Below are 23,173 nucleotides of genomic sequence, written 5' to 3' on the forward strand. Positions count from 1 at the left end.
ATCCTCTTGCTTCTGGTTTTGAGTCTCTTCCTTTGTGGCCTTGGACAGGTATAGTAGCCTAGAGCTTTCTAGGCTCTAACCTTCATCTGCCAAAATACCTTCAGGTCTGTGTTCTCTGTTCTCTGGTGATGTCACTTTTCTGGCTTTGTGGGCATGCCACCTTTAGAACCCTGCTGTGACTGCTTCAGGACAGATTCCCAGTTGATTTTTCCACTGGGTACTGGGTTGGATAATCTAGCACTCAGGTCAAGCTTGAAAAGACATAGCACCTGGAAAGATGTGTGAAGGAAGGTTTATATATGTGAAAGAATGTTTTTAAATTTTGCTTGGGAACCCAGAATTTCTACTTTTTCTGAACTTAAGTGTAAAAATCTTTGTAGAAAAAAATATTAGGTGATGTTTACTTTACTTTGTTAAACAAAATTTAGTAATCCAATATTGATATTAATGATATTGTTTCAGTGAACTCTGAAGGAGTTTGTTGTGTGCATGGTAACTGAAGAAAAAAGCAGAAGTAGAAGAAAATTAGAAAATGAGTTAATTCCTTAATTTTTAATTGCTTTACATAGTTATTAACATACCTAGTTGGTGGTGTAGTCTTGGTTGTAGTGAGGTTTGGAAAGATAAATATACTTCAGTTAGAGTAGATGGGTGTCCTTCAAACCTTGAAGCTCCAGAATTTATTGAATGTGTGTCAGGGACTGGGTGGCAGGGTGGAGTAAAGTAAGAATGGGAATTTTCTGAACCAAAATTGGCTGGGCAGTAGATCTCCCCCTTAAGCATACCTCAACACACATGCATTAGCTAAAAAAAAACTTTGATTATATGTGTTTTATATTTTGATATTTTGTATAAGATCATTGAGTAAATACTTTCTTAATTTATTTTCAAAAAGGTTTGAAAGCACCTATGCTAGAAATCAAATTCCTAGGGCAAAACAGGATTTTCCTGCTGCTTATCATATATGCTGGCTCATAAATGTGTGTTGAGAGTGATTGAATGCTTTACCTTCATTGATGCTATATTCATTTCTAGTCTTACTATCCTCAAACTAGATTTTATTACTTCAGTTAAGTAGGTTGGAATTAGTGTGTTTTATTTGCCCATACTACTTTAAGAAGTTAAAACGTTCTTAGTGATTATTTTCATTAAGCTGTGCAATGAAATTTTTTGGACTCTAGGTATATTTCTCCCTGAAGAATTTTATCCCGTTAGACATAATTGAAGAGTTTTCTTCATTGGACCCTTTGGTGATTTGGGCACATTATTACTGTTACGCTGTTTATGATTCCTTGATTGTTGTTACTTTATCTCTTTTAAAAACTGAAGTATAACTTTTCAGTTTTTCCTCAAATTATAAAAATACATTCCTGTTTAGAATTGTAAATTTTGGAAAGGTAAAAAAAAGGAAGTTAGTGCTTGTCACGTCTGGCATATACTTAAAAGTACAAACTTAGAAATTATGACTTATTTGGCATCTTAGGTTGGTTGTTTTTTCAGATTACCTGTTGTCAGTAGTAGTATTTTCTAGTGACATTGGCATGCTTACTGTGGGTTCTGTTTTGTTCTTCAGTCAGCTGTTTTGATCTTCCAGTCTGTTTCACCTTTCCTATTTCTGACTTTCATTTTGGAATCAACTTTTTTTTTTTAAAGGAAAAGGAGGAATTGCTTTCACACATTTAGGTTGGTGACTTGTATTTGAAGAGACTGATATCTCTAAATCTTATATATTCATTGTTTTATTTACAGACAATGAGAAGTTATTCAGAGTTTCATGACCATGGCGGTGTTTCTTTCAGGTAGTTCTAATGAACTGACATTTATTTCTAGTTTAAATTTTTAAAGAGCTGTGAAAACAGAGCTGATAAAAGACTAGGAAGCTTATTTAGTGATAGAGAAAATTATCAAAAAGAAGACAATACAATTCTAAATGAAAACTATTTGTACAATCTCTTCTTTAATCTACCATTGTTTATTCTATTACTGATATAGTTAAGACTAATTGCCTTTTTTCTTCTCAATTTTACAGAGTTAATTGTGAGTTGGCGGCAACCTTGCTGAAGATGAAGAATATACACTAGAGGAGGAGATTTTTTTCTTTCACGTCTTGATTGCTTGGTGACTTGCCTCTGGGTACCATTTTTCAGTTGAGTCTGTGTGGTTCCTCAGAAATGGTTTTTACAATCTCAAGAAAATCTATGTCCCAGAAATTGAGTTTACTCTTGCTTGTATTTGGACTCCTTTGGGGATTGATGTTACTGCACTATATTTTTCAACGACCAAGACATCAAAGCAGTGTCAAGTTACGTGAGCAGATACTAGATTTAAGCAAAAAATATGTTAAAGCCCTAGCAGAGGAAAATAAGAACACAATGGATGTCGAGAATGGCGCTTCTATGGCAGGATATGGTAAGATAACCATAGAATATTCCTGGTTTTCTCCTCTTCATCCTGTCCCCATTTAATTGTAATCATGGAGATCCAATGCACTGCTTCATGCACAGGTGTTCACAAAGTAATTTTGTCTTGACTTTTTATTATGAAAAATTTCAAATGTACTGAAAAATAGAAACCTGATAAATACCCAAATAATCCATCACTTAGGTCTTAACAATTCTAACATCTTGCAATATTTGCTTTGTCCAATTTTTGGAAAATATTTAAATTATAAAAAATGTGGCATTTTACTGCTAGATATTTCTGTATGTATCCCTAATACAATGACTTTTCCTGCATAATCAGTGCTGTGGTCATCCCTAGTTCATATTTGCATTTTTCCTGATTGTCACTTCACTGCCGCTGCTTTGTCACTTCAGTTGTGTCCAACTCTGTACAAACCCCATGGACTGTAGCCCGCCGGGCTCCTCTGTCCATGGGATTCTCCAGGCAAGAACATGGAGTGGGCTGCCATTTCCTACTCCAGGGGTTTCACATTACTGTAGATCGTCAATTGCAGAACATCTGTGAATTCCTAAGAAGCAGCATATATATAAAAGAACACATACATATATATACATGTGTTCTTTTTCATTTTTTTGCCATTATGATTTATCACGGGATGTTGAATATAGTTCCCTGTGCTATGAAGTAGAACCTTGTTGTCTTGAGATTTCTTGATGATGTGCCTTGGTATAGATTCATGTGCTGGAACCTCAGCGGGCACTTTAAATCTTGAAGCTTACGTCCTTTATTCTGGAATATTTTTCCAAAATTATTTGATTTTTTCCTGCACATTGTTTTCATTCTTTCTTTTAGGAATTGTTATTCAACATTTGGGCCCTCTGAACTTGTCCTCTCAGTTCAGTTCAGTCGCTCAGTCGTGTCTGACTTCTTTGCGACCCCATGAACTACAGCACGCCAGGCCTCCCTGTCCATCACCAACTACCGGAGTCTACCCAAATCCATGTCCATTGAGTCGGTGATGCCATCTAACCATCTCATCCTCTGTCGTCCCCTTCTCCTCCTGCCCTCAATCTTTCCCAACATCAGGGTCTTTTAAATCAGTCAGCTCTTCCCATCAGGTGGCCAAAATATTGGAGTTTCAGTTTCAACATCAGTCCTTCCAATGAACACCCAGGACTGATCTCCTTTAGGATGGACTGGTTGGATCTCCTTGCAGTCCAAGGGACTCTCAAAAGTCTTCTCCAACACCACACTTGAAAAGCATCAATTCTTTGGTGCTTAACTTTCTTAATAGTCCAACTTTCACATCCATACATGACCACTGGAAAAACCGTAGCCTTGACTAGACGGACCTTTGTTGGCAAAGTAATGTCTCTGGTTTTTAATATGCTGTTTAGGTTGGTCATAACTTTCCTTCCAAGGAGTAAGTGTCTTTTAATTTCATGGCTGCGGTCACCATCTGCAGTGATTTTGGAGCCCCCCAGAAATAAAGTCAGCCACTCTTTCCCCATCTGTTTGCCATGAAGTGATGGGACCGGATGCCATGATCTTCGTTTTCTGAATGTTCAGCCTTAAGCCAACTTTTTCACTCTCCTTTTTCACTTTCATCAAGAGGCTCTTTAGTTCTTCTTCACTTTCTGCCATAAGGGTGGTATCATCTGCACATCTGCAGTTATTGATATTTCTCCTGGCAATCTTGATTCCAGCTTGTGCTTCATCCAGCCCAGTGTTTCTCATGATGTACTCTGCATATAAGTTAAATAAGCAGGGTGACAATATACAGCCTTGACATACTCCTTTTCCTATTTGGAACCAGTCTATTGTTCTATCCAATTCTAACTGTTGCTTCCTGTCCTGCATACAGGTTTCTCACGAGAAAGGTCAGGTGGTCTGGTATTCCCATCTCTTTCAGAATTTTCCACTAATTCCCCTTTATTTGCTTTCCTAGTTTCCACCTTTTTGTCTTTTTGCTTTATTTGTTGAAGTTTTTCCTCAGCTGTATTTTCAGTTCTGTATGGAATTTTTCATTTTGTCTCTTTCATTTTTAACTGCTAAGAGCTCCGTTTTTTTTAATTTCCCTAAGGTTAATTAGTGATAACTTTTCTGAAGTGTTCTTAAAGAGTGAGACACTAAAACCTTGATGGGAAATGCTGAGTTGCTGAGTGGTGTTCACTCAGAAGATCTGACTGGGTCATTTGTTTGGGAGTATCCTTAATATTTACAATGACTTCTGATTATTGCTACTGCTGCTGCTGCTAAGTCGCTTTAGTCGTGTCCTACTCTTTGTGACCCCATAGACGGCAGCCCACCAGGCTCCCCGGTCCCTGGGATTCTCCAGGCAAGAACACTGGAGTGGGTTGCCATTTCCTTCTCCAATGCATGAAAGTTAAAAGTGAAAGTGAAGTCGCTCAGTCGTGTCCGACTCTTGGCCAAATTTCACAGTTTAAGGGCATAATCCTTCACAATACTGCCCTTATTTCAGACACCAGCCGTAAGTTTGGGTGTCCTCATATCATCTCCACTTTTTTTCCAGCTCTCTACAAGTTCCAGGGTTCCTACTATCCTCTCAGGTTTATGATGCATGAGATCAGCTCATGGAACTCACTGAAAGTACTATACTACAGTTTTATTACAGCAGAATGGAAATCAGAATCAGCCAAAGGGAGAGACAAGGCAGGTCTGTGATGATTCCAGGTGCGAAGTTTCTGTTGTTTTCTCCCTATGAAATCAGAACACATTGCCCTCCTGGCATGTCAGCGTGTGTCAGTATTAAGAGCATTGTCAGTGAGGTGAGCCCACCGAAACTTCGATGTCCAGAGTTTTTATTGATGTTTCATTGTGGAGGTATGATCGATTGAGTTATTAGCCACGTGGTTGAGCTCAATTTCCCAGTCTCCCTCACTGCTCGCCTACTGGAAAGCCCTTACCCTCTGCTCACAAGATGGGTCTTGTATGGCTTGCCCCCATTCTGAGTCACCTCGGTACACACTATCTAGGGTGCACCAAGAGTCCCAGTTTAACACATTATTGACCCGGGGTGGTTTTTGCAGAAACTAATGCCCCTCCTGCTAATCCGTCTCTGGTCAATAATATGTTAATATCAAGTGCAATTCCTTGGGCCCACCATGAATAACAAAGACAATCAGCCAGGAACTTCCTGGCATTCAGAGTCTGCCTCCCAGGATCCTGGGACAAAGGCCAGCTAAATTTTTCTTTCCCTTTTTAAAAAATAATTAACGAATTGATTTTTGGCTGTGCTGGGGCTTTTGTTGCTGTGCGTGGGCTTCAGGAGTTGCGTCACGTGGGCTCAGTAGTTGTGGTGCACGGGCTTAACTGCCTTGCTGCTGCATGTGGAATCCTCCTGGACCAGGAACAGAACCCGTATCCCCTGTTCTGGAAGATGGGTTCCTAACTACTGGACCACCTGGGAAGTGCCCCAGTTTTTTAATTATAGTATCAGTGTCTGTTCATGGCAAATAGATGGGGAAACAGTGGAAACAGTGAGAGACTTTATTTTTTGGGGCTCCAAAATCACTGCAGATGGTGACTGCAGCCATGAAATTAAAAGACGCTTGCTCCTTGGAAGAAAAGCTATGACCAACCTAGAGAACATATGGAAAAGAGACATTACTTTGCCAACAAAGTTCCATCTAGTCAGAGCTATGGTTTTTCTTGGAGAAGGAAATGGCAACCCACTCCAGTATTCTTGCTTGGAGAATCCCAGGGACAGAGGAGCCTGCTGGGCTGCTGTCAATGGGGTTGCACAGAGTCGGACACGACTGAGCGACTTAGCAGCAGCAGCAGCATAGTTTTTCTAGTAGTCATGTATGAATGTGAGAGTTGGACTATAAAGAAAGCTGAGTGCCGAAGAATTGATGCTTTTCAACTGTGGTGTTGGAGAAGACTCTTGAGAGTACTTTGGACAGCAAGGAAATCAAACTAGTCCATCCTAAAGGAAATCAGTCCTGAATATTCATTGGAAGGACTGATGCTGAAGCTGAAACTCCAATACTTTGGCCACCTGATGTGAAGAACTGATTGATTTGAAAAGACCCTGATGCTAGGAAAGATTGAAGGTGGGAGGAAAAGGGGATGACAGAATGAAATGGTTGGATGGTACCACCGTCTCTATGGACATGAGTTTGACCAAGTTCCAGGAGTTGGTGATGGACAGGGAAGCCTGGTGTGCTACAGTCCATGGGGTTGCAAAGAGTTGGACACGACTGAGCGACTGAACTGAACTGAATTGAATATCAGTATGTTTAGGTCTTTTCTCTTGAGCTGGTCAGACTCCTTAGAGAAGGGCTTCCAATCTCTTCCAACACTTGTAGGACATCTATGCATCCAAGTGTTATGGGAGCGAACACTTGTTCTCTGAGCCAGGGGAAAAGGGTGCGGCGGGAGGAGTGGCCTCAGTACTCACTATGAGAACTCTGACTTCCTCCTCCAGTTTTCAGTGTGGTGCCCAGGCCTTCAGCTGTTTTACTGGCTTCAAAAAATGCCTCTCAAGATTTTCGGCAGTGGTGGAGGGGCCATTGCCCAGTTTGGAGTGGTAGAGAAAATTTAGCAATCAGATTTCTTTATAAATCAGTTTTTATCCAGTCCTTCGGTTTTTGGTTCCTTTTTTACTCCTATTTTCATTAGTACCTGATACAGCAATTTCTGGGCCATTTGGGCTGCGTTTCTATGGAGAAAAATGAATTGCTCTTTGTTTTCTCTTATTTTTTCAATTGTTTTTTGGTTTCTGTTTCAAGATCCAAGTTTTTCAGGTATGCTAAGTCAGTTATCTAGGACACAAGGTAGCCATTTCTCCCCTGTGGGTGCGTGCTCCGTTGTGTCCGACTTTTTCTGACTCCATGGACTGTAGCCCACCAGGCTCCTCTGTCCATGAAATTCTCCAGGCAAGAATACTGGAGTGGTTTGCCATGCCCTTCTCCAGGGGATCTTCATGACCCAGGGATCGAACCTGCGTCTCTTGGTCTCCTGCATTGGCAGGCAGATTCTTTACCACTGACGCCACCTGGGAAGCCCCAGGTCTCATCCATTTGCTTTCCAGCTTCTGGAATTTTGTTGCTGTTGTCTCCTTTCTTGTTATCTTTGGCCTCATTCATGTATGCATAAAATAGAGCGTGAAAAAGAATCACCTTTACTGTTTTGATGGACTATTTAGAATCAGCAAAGGTTTAAGTGCCTTTATTGAGTTTAACTATTTTTATCTGGGAATACCCTGGACACTTTTTTATTCTCTTTATGATGATTTTTATGAAGTGATGAGGGTTAGTCTGCATTGGCTCTTGAGAATCAAATATCGTTGACTAGAGATGGAGTTCGGAGAAGGCAATGGCACCCCACTCCAGTACTCTTGCCTGGAAAATCCCGTGGATGGAGGAGCCTGGTAGGCTGCAGTCCATGGGGTCACTAAGAGTCGGACACGACTGAGCGACTTCGCTTTCACTTTTCACTTTCATGCATTGGAGAAGGAAATGGCAACCCACTCCAGTGTTCTTGCCTGGAAATCCCAGGGACGGGGGAGCCAGGTGGGCTGCCGTCTGTGGGGTCGCACAGAGTCGGACACGACTGAAGCGACTCAGCAGCAGCAGCAGCAGCAGCAGAGATGGAGTTGGTATAAACTGAGATGGCAGTACTAGTGGCAGGTGCAGATTAAATGTTACATTGTTTTGCATTCTGTTTAGTCCAAGGACACTGATAGAATCGTGAAGAAGCAATTCTTTTGGAACGAGAAAAAAATTTCTCTGCTTGAGCAGAATAACTGATATTTTTAAAGGTACCTGTTCTGTGCTATGCTCAGTTCAGGCACTCAGTTGTGTCCGACTCTTTGCAACCCCATGAATCTCAGCACGCCAGGCCTCCCTGTCCATCACCAACTCCTGGAGTTCACTCAGACACATGTCCATCGAGTCAGTGATGCCATCCAGCCATCTCATCCTCTGTCGTCCCCTTCTCCTCCTGTCCCCAATCCCTCCCAGCATCAGAATCTTTTCCAGTGAGTCAACTCTTCGCATGAGGTGGCCAAAGTACTGGAGTTTCAGCTTCCTCAACATTCCTTCCAAAGAAATCCCAGGGCTGATCTCCTTCAGAATGGACTGGTTGGATCTCCTTGCAGTCCAAGGGACTCTCAAGAGTCTTCTCCAACACCACAGTTCAAAGGCATCAATTCTTCGGCCCTCAGCTTTCTTCACAGTCCAACTCTCACATCCATACATGACCACAGGAAAAACCATAGCCTTGACTAGACGGATCTTTGTTGGCAAAGTAATGTCTCTGCTTTTCAATATGCTATCTAGGTTGGTCATAACTTTTCTTCCAAGGAGTAAGCGTCTTTTAATTTCAATGTTCTATGCTGGGTAGCTGTATGTAACAACTCAGTTACAAGAGCAAAATGAGACTCATACACATGGTATCTTTTAAACTATATTTTAAAATATATGGTGGAGCTAGTTCAATGTCAGTTAATATATATCTGCATCATTTAATGGCCACATGGTATTTAACCAGTGATCTGAAATGTTTTTTTTACTTATTTCTGGTTATAAAAAATAAAAGCATTCAAATATTACAGAAATATGCGCCATAGATAAGTAAAAGAGCAGAGAGAGAGAATGTCAATTAATTTGGTATATATTGGGACTAGCAGACTTTTTCTTATAGGACTAAATGTTAAGTATTTTCAGCTTTGTGGGTCATTTGGTCTTCTTTTCAGTAAATAAGCATGGCTTGCTTGCTTTCGTGTGAAGTCACTCAGTCGAGTCTGACTCTTTGTGACCCCATGGACTGTAGCCTATCAGGCCCCTCCCTCCATGGGATTTTCCAGGCAAAAGTGCTGGAGTGGATTGCCATTTCCTTCTCCAGGGGATCTTGCTGACCCAGGAATTGAACCTGGCTCTCCCGAGTTGCAGGCAGATGATTTACCATCTGAGCCACCCGGGATCCACCAGGGAGCATGGCTGCTGCTGCTGCTGCTGCTAAGTCGATTCAGTCGTGTCCAACTCTGTGTGACCCCAGAGACAGCAGCCCACCAGGCTTCCCCGTCCCTGGGATTCTCCAGGCAAGAACACTGGTGTGCGTTGCCATTTCCTTCTCCAATGCGTGAAAGTGAAAAGTGAAAGTGAAGTCGCTCAGTCGTGTCCGACTCCTAGCGACCCCATGGACTGCAGCCTACCAGGCTCCTCCATCCATGAGATTTTCCAGGCAAGAGTACTGGAGTGGGGGTGCCATTGCCTTCTCTGGGGAGCGTGGCTATGTTCCAGTAAAACTTGTTTACAAAGACAGATAACCAACCAGCTCTAGTTTGCAGACATATCATCCAGCACATTTTGAACAAAAATGGGATTGTACTGTATATATACTAGTTTGCAACTTTCTTGTTTTCACTTGATTATAGATATCTTTCCATGTTATTACAGATAGTCTGTTTCATCCTTTTTAGTGACTTAATATCGTTTCATTTTAAAAGGTTCCTTTTTTCTCTGCTTATTCTGTAGTAATGGATAATTTGTTGCTAACCTTGTATGTTGGATTTAGTGCTGTGATAAGTGTGTGTATATGAACCCCACTCCAGTACTCTTGCCTGGAAAATCCCATGGACAGAGGAGCCTGGAAGGCTACAGTCCATGGGGTCACTGAGGGTCAGACACGACTGAGTGACTTCACTTTCACTTTTCACTTTCATGCACTGGAGAAGGAAATGGCAACCCACTCCAGTGTTCTTGCCTGGAGAATCCCAGGGACGGGGGAGCCTGGTGGGCTGCCGTCTGTGGGGTGGCACAGAATCGGACACGATTGAAGTGACTTAGCAGCATGAAATATATGTGTGAATAATACATTTGTGGGTATTTTATGTTTGTGTGACTGTTTCAGCAGGATGAATTTCCTCAAAATGAAACTTTCTGGCTAAGGGTATGCATGTTAAATTTAATAGACACGTGTCAAGTTGCCCTCCAAGGTTGTGCTGCCAGTGTGCACTCCTGTTTCCACTCTCCCACCACTGTGGAAGTGCCAGTTTCTACACCCTGCACCAGTTCAGTTTACTTTTAAATGGTATCTAATTGTTTGCTTTTGCATTTCTGTGTTTACAGGAGAGGTTGAAAGATTTTCTAGTTTGTTGGCTATTTGTATTTCTTATACATACAAGAGGGAATATTTTGTATCCTTTGTCAGTTTTTCTGCAGGGAAATTACTTTTTGACTGATTTTTTATTAAAGACATTCACGCTGTCAGTATATGTAGCATATGGTTTTGCTCTGTTCATCAGTTGTCTAATAACTTGGTATATTGTTTTTAAAAATTTATATGGTAAAACATGTCTATCATCTTTTATGCTTTAGTTATATGCTTAAAATTTTTTTTTCTAAAACGCGTTGTAATATAGTGCAGTTTTTTTTTTTTTAACATTTTTGTCTGTAATATGGTCTTCCCAGGTTATGCTAGTGGTGGAGAATCTGCCTGCCAGTGTGGGAGATGTAGGAGACTCAGGTTCAGTCCCTGGGTCAAGAAGATCCCCTGGAGGAGGAAATGGCAACCCACTCCAGTATTTTTGCCTGGAAAATTCATGGACAGAAGAGCCTGGCAGGCTATAGTCTATGAGGTCACAAAGAGTCAGACAAAACTGAGCAACCAAGCACACACACAAGTCTGTAATACAGTTGAGATTTCTGGTGCAAACAGTAAGAGATGCTGGTTCTTTTTTGCAGACTAGGTAGCCAGTTATTTCAGTTTCATTATTTGAATTCTATCCTTGTGCCAGTAATCTGGAATGGCAATATAAATTACAGTAAGGTGAGAATTTCGTGAGTTCTGGTGAACTTGAACTTTAAGCCATTGATAGAAACCATTAGCCTCTAGTTGCTACCATATAAAAAGGCTAGTCAGTCAAAATAATATTTATTGAATGATTTTCCCTTGAGCTATATAATGTGATTTTCCCAGTTGGCAAACAAAACACAAGGTAATATATTTTTTTAAATGTTGGTCTACAATGAATTGTTACTATTGCAAGAGCCATGGACAGATCAGTTCAGCTTTAAGATTACTGTCTGTAAATTTTGAGGAGTAACTTGTACTTTCTTTTTAAGATATCATCATTTCTTTTTAAGATATCTTAAAAGATATCTAAGAATATTGCTTAACATTCTTAGTTTTCTCTAAGAAAAAAAAAAAACTTACGTTTCTTCCCATGTAACATTTTTTGGATTCTGTGATTTGTGCAGAGCAGTGAATTTGGGGTTATTGATCTGATGCCCAGTGACTATTAGAGAACATTTGCAGTTGACCTGTGGTTTTCTACACCTGAATGTACAGCAACACATCTTTTTTCACCTCAGGCTTTTCCACCCAAAGTCTGACCTTACTTTCTTTTAAGAGTTTTGGTTTTACCTCTGTTGTTGCTGAAAAATGGACTCCACCAAATATTTTCAGAGAATTGGAGAACAGTTTAGTGTTAATATTTAAATGCTATTCTGAGAATTAAGAACTGTCAACCAGGCATAGACAGAGACAAAACAAGCAAAACCCCAACAGAAGTCTGTTCTCTGTAGCCAAAGAGGGGCAGCCTAGCAAGATAAAAACTTTTAGACAGTAAACCATTCTCCTCTAACCAGACACCACAAAAGAAAGTTACCACTATACCACCCACGTTATCAAAGGCCAAGTGAGGAGCACAGACTCCCACCCTTGTGAGGCTATAACAGAGCATCCAGACTCCCCCTACACCACGTGGAGACCACATGGGGAGCCAGAACTTCTACCCTTACGCAGTAATGAGGTGCTCACCTCCCTTCCTCAGGGGTGACGTGTGGAGAGTGAGGACTTACCATTGCCCAGTGGTAAGGAGCAGTCTGCATCACAGTGTCAGTGAAGAGTATGGGGAGGGCACCTGGAACTCCTCCCTCCATCCAGCAGTGACAAAGAGCTCACCACCTTCAGGTGGCAGTGGAGGCTAAGCGGGAACCTAGATTTTTGCCTCCACCTGGCAGTAACAAGGTGACACGCCTCTGCCCTGCCACAGTGGTATCAGAGAATACTACTTAACATAGGAGGTTTAAATAAGATCCTGACTTTCATAATAAAATATGTAAATGTCCTGGTTACAAATATAAATCAGTTGTCATACCAAGAACCAGGGAAATCTTAAACTGAATGAAGAAAGATAACCAATGACTAATGTTAGAATTACCTGAAAAAGATTTTAAAGCAGTCAGGATTAAATGCTTCAGTGAGCAATTAATGAGCACAAAGAACAGAATGAAAGAGCAGAAAGGCTCAACAGGGAAACAGAAAGTCTTAGGAGATAAATAGAGCATATAAAGAAAAACTAAATGGAAATTTTTGGACTGAAAAATACAATGACTGAAATGAAAAGTATGAGTTAGCAGATTCACTCAAAAATAGCAAGGAGAGAACAGAGGATAGTATCAGTGAACTGAAATATAGAACGATGTAATTACCCAACCTGAACAACAGAGAGAAAATAGACTTAAAAAAAATTTCAGCACGTTAGCAACCTGTAGGATTATAACAACAGATGTAACTTTGGTGGAAGAAGAGAATGAGGGCAGAGCTGGAAAAATAATTCAAAAAAATTATGACCAAAAACTTTTCCAAATTTTTCAAGAGACACAGACCTCAGATTCAAGAAACTGAGTGAACCCCACGTATGATTAGTCAAAAAAGTCCATGCCCTGATACATCATAAGTAAGCGTCTGAAAACTTAAAAGAGCAACTTAGGAAAAAAAACACTTGGACTTACCTGGTGACCTTAGGATTCTGGGCTGTCACTGTGGTGGCCTGACTTCAATCCCTGGTCAAGGACGATCCCACAAACTGTGTGATATGGCCAAAAAAAAAAAAAAAAAACTTTTCAAAGGCACCTAGAGAAAAGCAGCAACACTTAATGGTGAGAAGACAATTCAAATGATAGTGGATTTCTCATCACAAACCATCAAGTCTGGAAATAAGTGGCATATGTATGTATATATATATTTAATTGGAGGATAATTGCTTTACAATGTTGTGTTGGTTTCTGGCATATTGTGTTTTAAATGCTTAAAGAAAGAACTCTTAATCCAGAATTCTATACCCAGTGAAAATATCCTTTAGGAATTAAGGGAAATCAAAGGTATTTCTTAGATGAAGGAAAGTTTGTGAGTTTGTTACCAGCAGACCCACACTAAGAAACAGCTAAAGAAGTTCTTTCATTGGAAAAGAAATGTTAAAAATAGAGGAAACTTGGAACAATCAGGAAGGAAAGAAAAACACAGTGCATAAAAATAAAGGTAGGTCACTAGGTTCTTTTTATTCTTGAGTTTTCTAAACTGAAGCAAAAATTGTTGAAGGAAAAATTATAACACTGTTTGATGTGATTCTAACTTTATGTAGAGGAAATATTTAAGGCAGTATCTTATAAATGAAGTAATTGGTAAAAGGATGGCGTATTCAGATTTTTAAATCTAAATAAAACAAATCAAGGAGAGGGAGAGATAGACTTTAAGAAATTCGCTGCTTATGCAGTTGTGGAGCTTGGAAAGTCCAAAATCTTCAGGGCAGGCTGAAAATTCTGGCAAAAACTGATGTTTAGGTCCTGAGTCTGAAGGCAGTCAATCTGGGGACAAAATTCCTCCTGTTCCAGAAACCGTAGTCTTTTCTTAAGATCTTCAGCTTACTAGATGAAGTATACTCACATTATGGTGAGTAATTACATTACTGAAAATCTACTGGTTTAAATGCTGTGCTAAGTTGCTTCAGTCATGTCTGACTCTTTTTTGACGCTATGGACTGTAGCTTGCCAGCCTCCTTTGTCCATGCGATTCTCAGGAAAGAATACTAGAGTGGGTTGCCATGCCCTCCTCCAGGAATTCCTGGAATTCCTGACCCAGGAATCAAACCTGAGTATCCTGTGGCTTCTGCGTTGCAGGTGGATTCTTTACCACTGGGCCTTGCTAATCCCATCAAAAAAGTACTTTCGCAGCAATATCCAGACTGGTAGATTTGTCTACATACCATAGCCTAGCCAGATTGACACAAAATGAACCATCGCAGATGATGGTTGTTCAGTCACTCAGTTGTGTCCTACTCTTTGCAACCCCATGGACTGCAGCATGCCAGGCTTCCCTGTTCTTCACCATCTCCTGGAGCTTGCTCAAACTCATGTCCATTGAGTTGGTGATGCCATCCAACTATCTCATCCTCTGTTGCTTCCTTCTCCTGCCTTCAGTTTTTCCCAGCATCAGGATCTTTTCCAGTGAGTCAGCTCTTTACATTAGGTGGCCAAAGTATTGGAGTTCCAGCTTCAGCATCAGTCCTTCCAGTGAATATTCAGGATTGATTTCCTTTAGGATTGACTGGTTTGATCTTCTTGCAGTCCAAAGAACTCTCAAGAGTCTTCTCCAATACCATAGTTTGAAAGCATCAGTTCTTCAGTGCTCAGCCTTCTTTGTGGTCCAGCTCTCACATCCATACATGACTACTGGAAAAATGGTATCTTGGACTCTATGGACTTTTGTTAGCAAAGTAGTGTCTCTGCTTTTTAATATGCTGTCTAGGTTGGTCATAGCTTTCCTTCCAAGGAGCAGTCGTCTTTGAATTTCATGGCTGCAGTCACTGTTTGCAGTGATTTTGTAGCCCAAGAAAATAAAATTTGTCACTGTTTCCATTGTTTCCATATCTGTTTGTCATGAAGTGATGGGACCAGATGTCATGATCTTAGTTTTTTGAATGTTGACTTTTAAGCCAACTTTTTTTCTCTCCTCTTTCACCTTAATCAAGGGACTTTTTAGTTCCTCTTCACTTTCTGCTGTAAAGGTGGTATCATCTACATATCTGAGGTTATTGATATTTCTCCCTGCAATCTTGATTCCAGCTTGTGCTTCATCCAGCCAGGCATTCGTATGATGTACTCTGCATATAAGTTAAATAAGCAGGATGACAGTATACAACCTTGATGTACTCCTTTCCCTATTTTGGATCAGTCTGTTATTCTATGTCTGGTTCTAACTGTTGTTGCTTCTTGACTGGCATACAGGTTTCTTAGGAGGCAGGTAAGGTGGTCTGGTATTGCCATCTCTTGAAGAATTTTCCACAGTTTGTTGTGATGCACACAGTCAAAGGCTTTAGTATAGTCAGTGAAGCAGATGTTTTTCTGGAATTCTCTTGCTTTTTCTATGATCCAGTGGATGTTGGCGATATGATCTCTGGTTCCTCTGCCTTTTCTGAATCCGGCTTAAACATCTGTAAGTTCTTGGTTCATGTACTGTTAAAGCCTCACTTGGAGAATTTTGAGCATTACTTTGTTAGCATGTTAAATGAGTGCAATTGTATGGTAGTTTGAGCATTCTTTGGCATTACCTTTCTTTGGGATTGAAATGAAAACTGACCTTTTCCAGTCCGGTGGCCACTGCTGAGTTTTCCACATTTGGTGGCATATTGCGTGCAGCACTTTGACAGCATCATCTTTCAGGATTTGAAATAGCTCAACTGGAATTCCATCACCTCCACTAGCTTTGTTGGTAGTGATGCTTCCTAAGGCCCACTTAACTTCACACTCTAAGATATCTGGTTCTAGGTGAATGATCACACCATCATGGTTATCTGGGTCATTAAGGTCTTTTTTTATATATTTCTTCTATATATTCTTGCCACTGGTTTGTAATCTTTTCTGCTTCTGTTAGGTCCATACTGTTTCTCTCCTTTACTGTGCCCATCTTTGCATGGAATGCCTCCTTGGCATCACTGATTTTCTTGAAGAGACCTCTAGGCTTTCCTATTCTGTTGTTTTCCTCTATTTCTTTGCTTTGTTCATTTAGGACAGCTCTCTTATCTCTCCTTGCTATTCTTTGGAACTCTGCATTCAGATGGATATATCTTTCCTTTTCTTTGCCTTTTGCTTCTCTTCTTTTCTCAGCTATTTGTAAGGCCTCCTTGGATAACCATTTTGTCTTTTTGCATTTCTTTTTCTTGGGGATGGTTTTTTTTTTTAATCATTTAAAAAATTTTTATTGGAGTTTAGTTGATTTATAATATTGTATTTCAGGTGCATAGGAAAGTGAATCAGTGATACATATATTCACTCTTTTTTATATTCTTTTCCCATGTGGGTCATTAGAGATTACTGAATAGAGTTCCCTGTGCTATGCAATAGGTCCTTATTTTCTATTTTCTATTTAGTAGTGTGTATATGTATATTGGGTTGTTGGAAAAGGCTGTTTGCTATGATCAGTGCATTCTCTTGGCAAAACTTTGTTAGCTTTTGCTTTGCTTTATTTTGTACTCCAATGGCACACTTGCCTGTTACTCCAGGTATCTCTTGACTTCCTCCTTTTGCATTCCAGTCCCCTATAATGAAAAGGACATCTGTTTTGGGTGTTAGTTATAGAAGGTCTTGTAGGTCTTCATAGAACCGTTCAACTTCAGCTTCTTTTGCGTTCGTGGTTGTAGCATAGACTTGGATTACTGTGATACTGAATAATTTGCCTTGGAAACTAACCAAGATCATTCTGTCATTTTTGAGATTACACCCAGTTACTGCATTTTGGATTATTTTGTTGACTGTGAGGACTTCTTCATCTTTCACTGCAAAGGATATAATTAGTCTGTTTTCACACCATCTGGTGATGTCCGTGTGTAGAGTCGTCTCTTGTGTTGTTAGAAGACAGTGTTTGTTATGACCAGTGCATTCTCTTGGCTTAACTCTGTTAGCCTTTGCCCTGCTTCATTTTATACTCCAAGGCCAAATTTGCCTGTTACTCCAGGTATCTCTTGACTTCTACTTTTGCATTCCAGTCCCCTGTGATGAAAAGGACATTTTTTTTTTTTTTTTTTTGGTGTTAGTTCTAGAACGTCTTGTAGGTCTTCATAGAACCGTTCAGCTTCTTCAATGTTAGTGATTGGGGCATAGACTTGGATTACTGTGATATTGAATGGCTTGCATTGGAAACGAACAGAGATCATTCTGTTGTTTTTAAGATTGCACGCCAGTACTGCATTTTGGACTCTTGCTGATTATGGGGGCTACTCCATTTCTTCTAAGGGATTTTTGCCCACAGTAATAGATATAATGGTCATCTGAATTAAATTCACCCATTCCAGTCCATTTAGTTCACTGATTCCTAAAATGTTGACATTCACTCTTGCCATCTCCTGTTTGACCACTTTCAGTTTAGCTTGATTCATGGACCTAACATTCCATGTTCCTATACAGTATTGTTCTTTACAGCATCAGACTTTACTTCCACCACCAGACATATCCACAGCTGGGGGTTCTTGAAGCTTTGGCTCTGGCTCTTCATTCCTTTTGGAGCTATATCTCCGCTCTACTCCGGTAGCGTTTTGAGCACCAACCAACCTGGGGAGTTCATCTTTCAGTGTCATATCATTTTGCATTTTTCATACTGTTCATTGGGTTCTCAAGGCAAGAGTACTGACGTGGTTTACCATTCCCTTCTGCAGTGGACCACGTTTTGTCAGAACTCTCCACCATGACCCACCATCTTGGGTGGCCCTACACAGCATGGCTTATAGTATCATTGAGTTAGACAAGGCTGATGGTCCCTCCCATCAGGAAGGGACTGGCTGTGGGGAAACTGGGCCTTACTCTGTTCGGGGAGGCCATGCTCAGTAAATCTTTAATCCAACTTTCTGCTGATGGGTGGGGCTGTGTTCCCTCCCTATATCTTGGCCTTAGGCCAAACTATGTTAGGGGTAATGGTGACCTCTTGCAAAAGGATTTATGCCAGGATGCTGTGGCTCCCATGACTGTTGTAGTCAGTGCCCCTGATTACGCAGTAGGCCACTGTCAACCCACACCTGTGCTGGAGGCTCCAGGACACTCAGCAGCAAATCTGGCTCAGTCTCTTGTGGGGTCACTGCTCCTTTCTCCTGCTTCCTGGTGCATACAAGGTTTTTGTTGTGCCCTCCAAGAGTCTGTTTCCCCAGTCTTGTGGAAGTTCTGTAATCAAATCCCACTGACCTTCAAAGTCAAATTCCCTGGGGATTCTCAGTCCCTTTGCTGGATCTGCTGGATCACAGATGGTTAAGAGAGGTAAAGCTTCTGTATATCACTATGATTGGTAAAATGACTATCGTACATTATGTATAAGGTGTAATATCCAGAACAACTAAAACTTGCAGAGAGATACATTTAAAAACCCTTCAGAAAAATAAAAAAAAATTCTAAAAAGTACTCAAGTACCCCATAGGAAGGCAGGAAAAGGAAAACAGGGAAGTGAAAAAACAGAACAAACAAAAGATGAAATTTCAGACTTAAGTCCTAATATACCAGAATTACATTAATTATTAGTGTTATAAATACACTAGTTTGAGGACATTGGCAGATTGGGTTAAAAAACATGACAAAGTATGTGCTGTCTACAAGAAACTCACTTCAAACTTAATGATACTGGCTGGCTGTAAGTAGAAGGATTGGAAAAGATATTTCATGCAAATATTTGTCAAAGGAATGCAGGGATGTCTACATTAATAACAGATCAAGTAGACTTCAGAGGAAAGAAAACTACCAGTGTTAGAGAAGGACATTATATAATCATAAAGGGATCAATCTACCCAGAAGAAATAACAGTCCTAAATGTATCTACAAAAATGATAGAACTGAAAATAAAAATGCATAAATCCACAATTATAGTTGAGAATTTAAACACTGCTCTCTCAGAAACTGATAAAACTAGGCAGAAAATCTACAAAGATATAAAAGACCTGAAGAACACAGTCTAAGCAATGGATTCCTACATATTTGGAAGCTCCATTAATAACAGCAAGATAACATTTTTTTTTCAAATTCTGTAAGCATTTTATTTATCATTGAAGAAGAAACACAGGAGCATTGTGTTGGCTTCAATGAGACCAAATAGTTAATCTTTAACATAGCTACCACATTCCAAAATAGAAGTCAACACAGGGGATATACATGGGTTTTAACAGTCCATAGAACATTTACAAAAATAGTTATCCTAAGACATAAAACAGACCTCAACAAATTTATAAGAATTGGGATCGTAAAGTGTATTCTGTGACTGCAGTGAACTCAAAATAGAAATAAAAGAGTGGTAATAGGACAATCCCCAAATGAAAGTGCAACATAAAAAATTGTGGGACACAGCTACAGCCATGCTGAGAGAGAAGTTTACTTTAGAAAAGTACATACTTTAGAAAAGAGAAGTCTTAAATGTATAATCTGAGCTCCCACCTCAAGAACCTAGAAAAAGAAGAGCTAAAGAAACCCAGAGCAGAGCAGAAAGAAGGAAATGATTAAAATAAGAACAGAAATAAATGAAATTGAAAGAAAATCAGTAGAGAAAATCAATGCAACAAAGAGCTTTTCCTTTGAAAGAGTGGGGAATAAACTGGCAAACTTCTAATAAGACTGACAGAAAAATTGCAGTGTCACTACAGACACTGCAAATATCAAAATAATTAGAGACTACTAAGAACAGCTCTACACATAAACATAGGAACTTATATGAAAGGGGTTGGTACCTCTAAAACTGTGAACTAGCACAGTCACGCAGTATGGAATAAGTAATTAGAATAGCTCTGTATAGGCATAGCTCAGAGATACTTGGTTCTAGACCACTGCGATAAAGCAAGTCATTCCAAGTTTTTGGTTTCACAGTGCATGTAAAAGTTACATTTACACTGTAGTTTATTAGGTGTACAATAGGAATAGCATTATCCAAGAAACCAAATAAATGTACACACTGTAATTAAAAATACTTTATTGCTAAAAAATGCTAACCATTATCTGAGCCTTCAGCAAGTCATACTTTTTTTTTTTAAACTGGTCTTGCCTTGATGTCAATGGCTGATGACTGGTCAGGGTGGTGTTGCTGAGGTTGGCAGGCTGTGACAATTTCTTAACATAAAACAGCAGTGACGTTTGCCGCATCAGTTGACTGATTCACAAATGATTTCTCTCTAGTACGCCACGCTGTTTGATAGTGTTCTACCCACAGTAGAACTTCTTTCAGAGTTGAAATAAGTCCTCAAACTCTGCTGCTGCTTTGTCAACTAAGTTTATGTAATATTCTTAATGTTTTTTTTTCTCTTTTTGTCATTGCAAGTCTTCATAGCAACTTCACTAGGAGTAGAGTCCATGTCAGTAAACCAGTTACTTTACTCATTCCTTAAAGAAGCAACTCCTCATTTGTTAAAGGGTTTTTTTTTGTTTGCTAATTTTTTTTTCTGTCATGAGATTGCATCAACTCAGTGACAATCATCAGACTCCACTTCGAATTCCAGTCCCCATACTGTTTTCACATACCTGCACATCTGATCACAGATCACCATAACAAATACCATAATGAAAAAGTTTGAAATATTGCGACAATTACCAAAATGTGACACAGAGACATGAAGAGAGCAAGTGCTGTTGGAACAATGGCACCGATACACTTCCCTGGCACAGGGTTGCCACAACCTGTCAATTTGTATAAAAAAAAAATCACAGTATTTACAAAGTGAGATAATGTTTGTAACTGTTAGGGAAATTGACTATAAGAACTTCCAAAAAGAAATCTTCAGGCCCAGGTGGTTGCACTGGAGAATTCTATCAAAAATTTTAATAGCAATTAGTATCAATCTTACACAGTCATTTCCAGAAAATAGAAGAGGAGAGAACACTTCCCAGTCCATTTATAAGGCTAGTATTAACTTTACACCAAAACCAAAGACTGCATTGGTAATAAAAACTAAAGACCAGTATCCCTCATGAGTATAGATGTGCAGGTCCTTAGGAAAAACTTAGCAAGTGGAATTCAACAACATATACAGAGAATTAATTACTGTTACCAAGTGGCATTTATTCCAGGGATGCAAGTCTGTTTTAATTTTCAAAAAGCAGTCAGCTTAATCCATCATAGTAGAAGGTTAATGAAAAGAAAGAGGGTTACTGTAAGAGAGCAACCCAGAAATCCTTGTGGTGAAGGAAATCTCTGCATCTTGACTGTACCAGTATAGACTCTAGTAGTGATGTGTTATGTGATTTTGCAAGATGTCACTATTGGGGGAAACTGGGTAAAGGGTACTGGAATCTTGTGTTTGTTACTTCTTGCACTTAGATCATTATATAGCTTTTCTTTTCTCGCTTAAAAACTAGGCTTTTTTAATGTACCTAGGCATTTAATTTGTATGTGAAGTTTGATGAGAACATCTCTTGATCTACTCACGAGATCTAAACAGTGTGCCTTGCACTCTTAAGTAGGGAAGTAATAAAATATTTGTTGAATGATATAATTTATTCAGCACTCAGTGGGAGAGGGTAGCTGTATTAAAAATGTAAAAGACTGAACAATTAATGTACACTTAATTACAGAGTTTATGAGGCTTTTGAAATGATTTTTACCTAGCTATTTGCTCTGATATTTAAATTAGCTTTTAGTTCTTAGGAAGCATTCTTGTTTTGTTGCTGGCTTCATAATAAAACTTTACAGTGAGTAATTTGCTTTGATCAAGAAGTGACTTCTAACTTTTCTCCCTTGTACAATTAAGCAGATTTTAGTGGCAGTAAAATATTCATTTGAATTTGAAAAATATTAATAAGGAAAAGTTTTTGACTTACATTTTAAACACTTAATGTGTTTTATTTTCATTAGTCATTTTTGCATTTTACTATAATTGTGTTTCTTTTTTGTGTACACATGATTAATTTTATTTGTATCTGCCTCTCCTCACATTTATACAAATAGTAAAACCTATTGGGATATAAAAAAGATAAATCAAGATAGAGACATATAGGTATGGAAGTTTATTTTACTTTGTATAATATCTTTAAGGTTCATCCATTTTGTATCGTGTATTAGAGATCATTGTTCCTTTTTATGGCTAAATAATATTCTCTTGTGTGTGAATACCACATTTTGTTCATCTTGTCGCCTACTGATGGACACTTAGGTTATTTCCACCTTTTTGCTATTGTGAATAATTCTGAAATAAACACTGGTGTACAGGTACCTCTTGGAGTCTCTTTCACTTTTTAAAGGTATGTACCTGGGAGTGGAATTTCTGGGTCGTATGGTTTGATCCCTGGGTTGGGAAGATCTCCTGGAGAAGGGAAAGGCTACCCACTGCAGTATTCTGGCCAGAGAATTCCATGGACTATATAGTCCGTGAGGTCGCAAAGAGTCAGGCACGCCTGAGCGGCTTTCACTTTTACTTTTTTCATGGTATGTTTAGGTTTTTTAGAAACTGCCTGGCTGTTTTGCATGATGGCTATGCCATTTTATAGTCCCACTAGCCGTATATGTGGATTCTAACTTCCTCATGTTCTTGCCGGTGTTTGTTATTTTCCCGTTCTCTGATTATAGCCATCCTAGCAGGTGTAAAGTGATGTATCATGTGATGTTTGGTATTGTTTCACATGCTTACCTGATCAGTTGCATATCTTCTTTGAAGAAATGTTTTTTGCAAGTTCTTTGCTGATTTTAAAAATTGAGTTGTTTATCTTTTTATTGTTGGGTTTAGGAGTTCTTTATATGCTCTTGATATTAAGCCCTTATCAGATACATGATTTGGAAATATTTTCTTCCATTTTGTAGATTGTCATCTCCCTTTCTGGATAGTATCTTTTGATTTCCAAAAGTTTTAAATTTTGATGAAGTCCAATTTACCTATTTTATTTTTCTTCTACCTATTTTTTTTTTTTCTGATGACTTACTAACAGAACCATTAGCAATTTTTTGAGCTGTTGTTGAAATGATTTTTTTCTCTGATCACAGATAGGGGTTGGGGTGCCATTTTTGGTCCAGG

The 23,173-nt window shown here is 39.4% G+C and overlaps 1 protein-coding gene across 4 annotated transcripts in view; it reads left to right on the forward strand.

Annotated features, from left to right (window-relative positions):
• CCDC126 (coiled-coil domain containing 126) overlaps positions 1-23,173 on the forward strand; it is a 42,473-nt gene that overhangs the window by 16,203 nt on the left and 3,097 nt on the right. For 3 of the 4 annotated variants that reach the window (XM_019958553.2, XM_070787603.1, XM_019958552.2), the window contains one exon: positions 2,030-2,409. In XM_019958553.2, the coding sequence (XP_019814112.1) occupies positions 2,172-2,409 (238 nt within the window). In that variant the 5' untranslated portion in view covers positions 2,030-2,171. Of the gene's footprint in view, positions 1-1,749; positions 1,800-2,029; positions 2,410-23,173 lie in introns of all 4 variants that reach the window. The other variant, XM_019958554.2, reaches the window with a different exon arrangement.

The sequence above is a fragment of the Bos indicus genome, chromosome 4 (assembly GCF_029378745.1).
Source record: "Bos indicus isolate NIAB-ARS_2022 breed Sahiwal x Tharparkar chromosome 4, NIAB-ARS_B.indTharparkar_mat_pri_1.0, whole genome shotgun sequence".
In the NCBI taxonomy this organism is placed as follows: Eukaryota; Metazoa; Chordata; class Mammalia; order Artiodactyla; family Bovidae; genus Bos; species Bos indicus.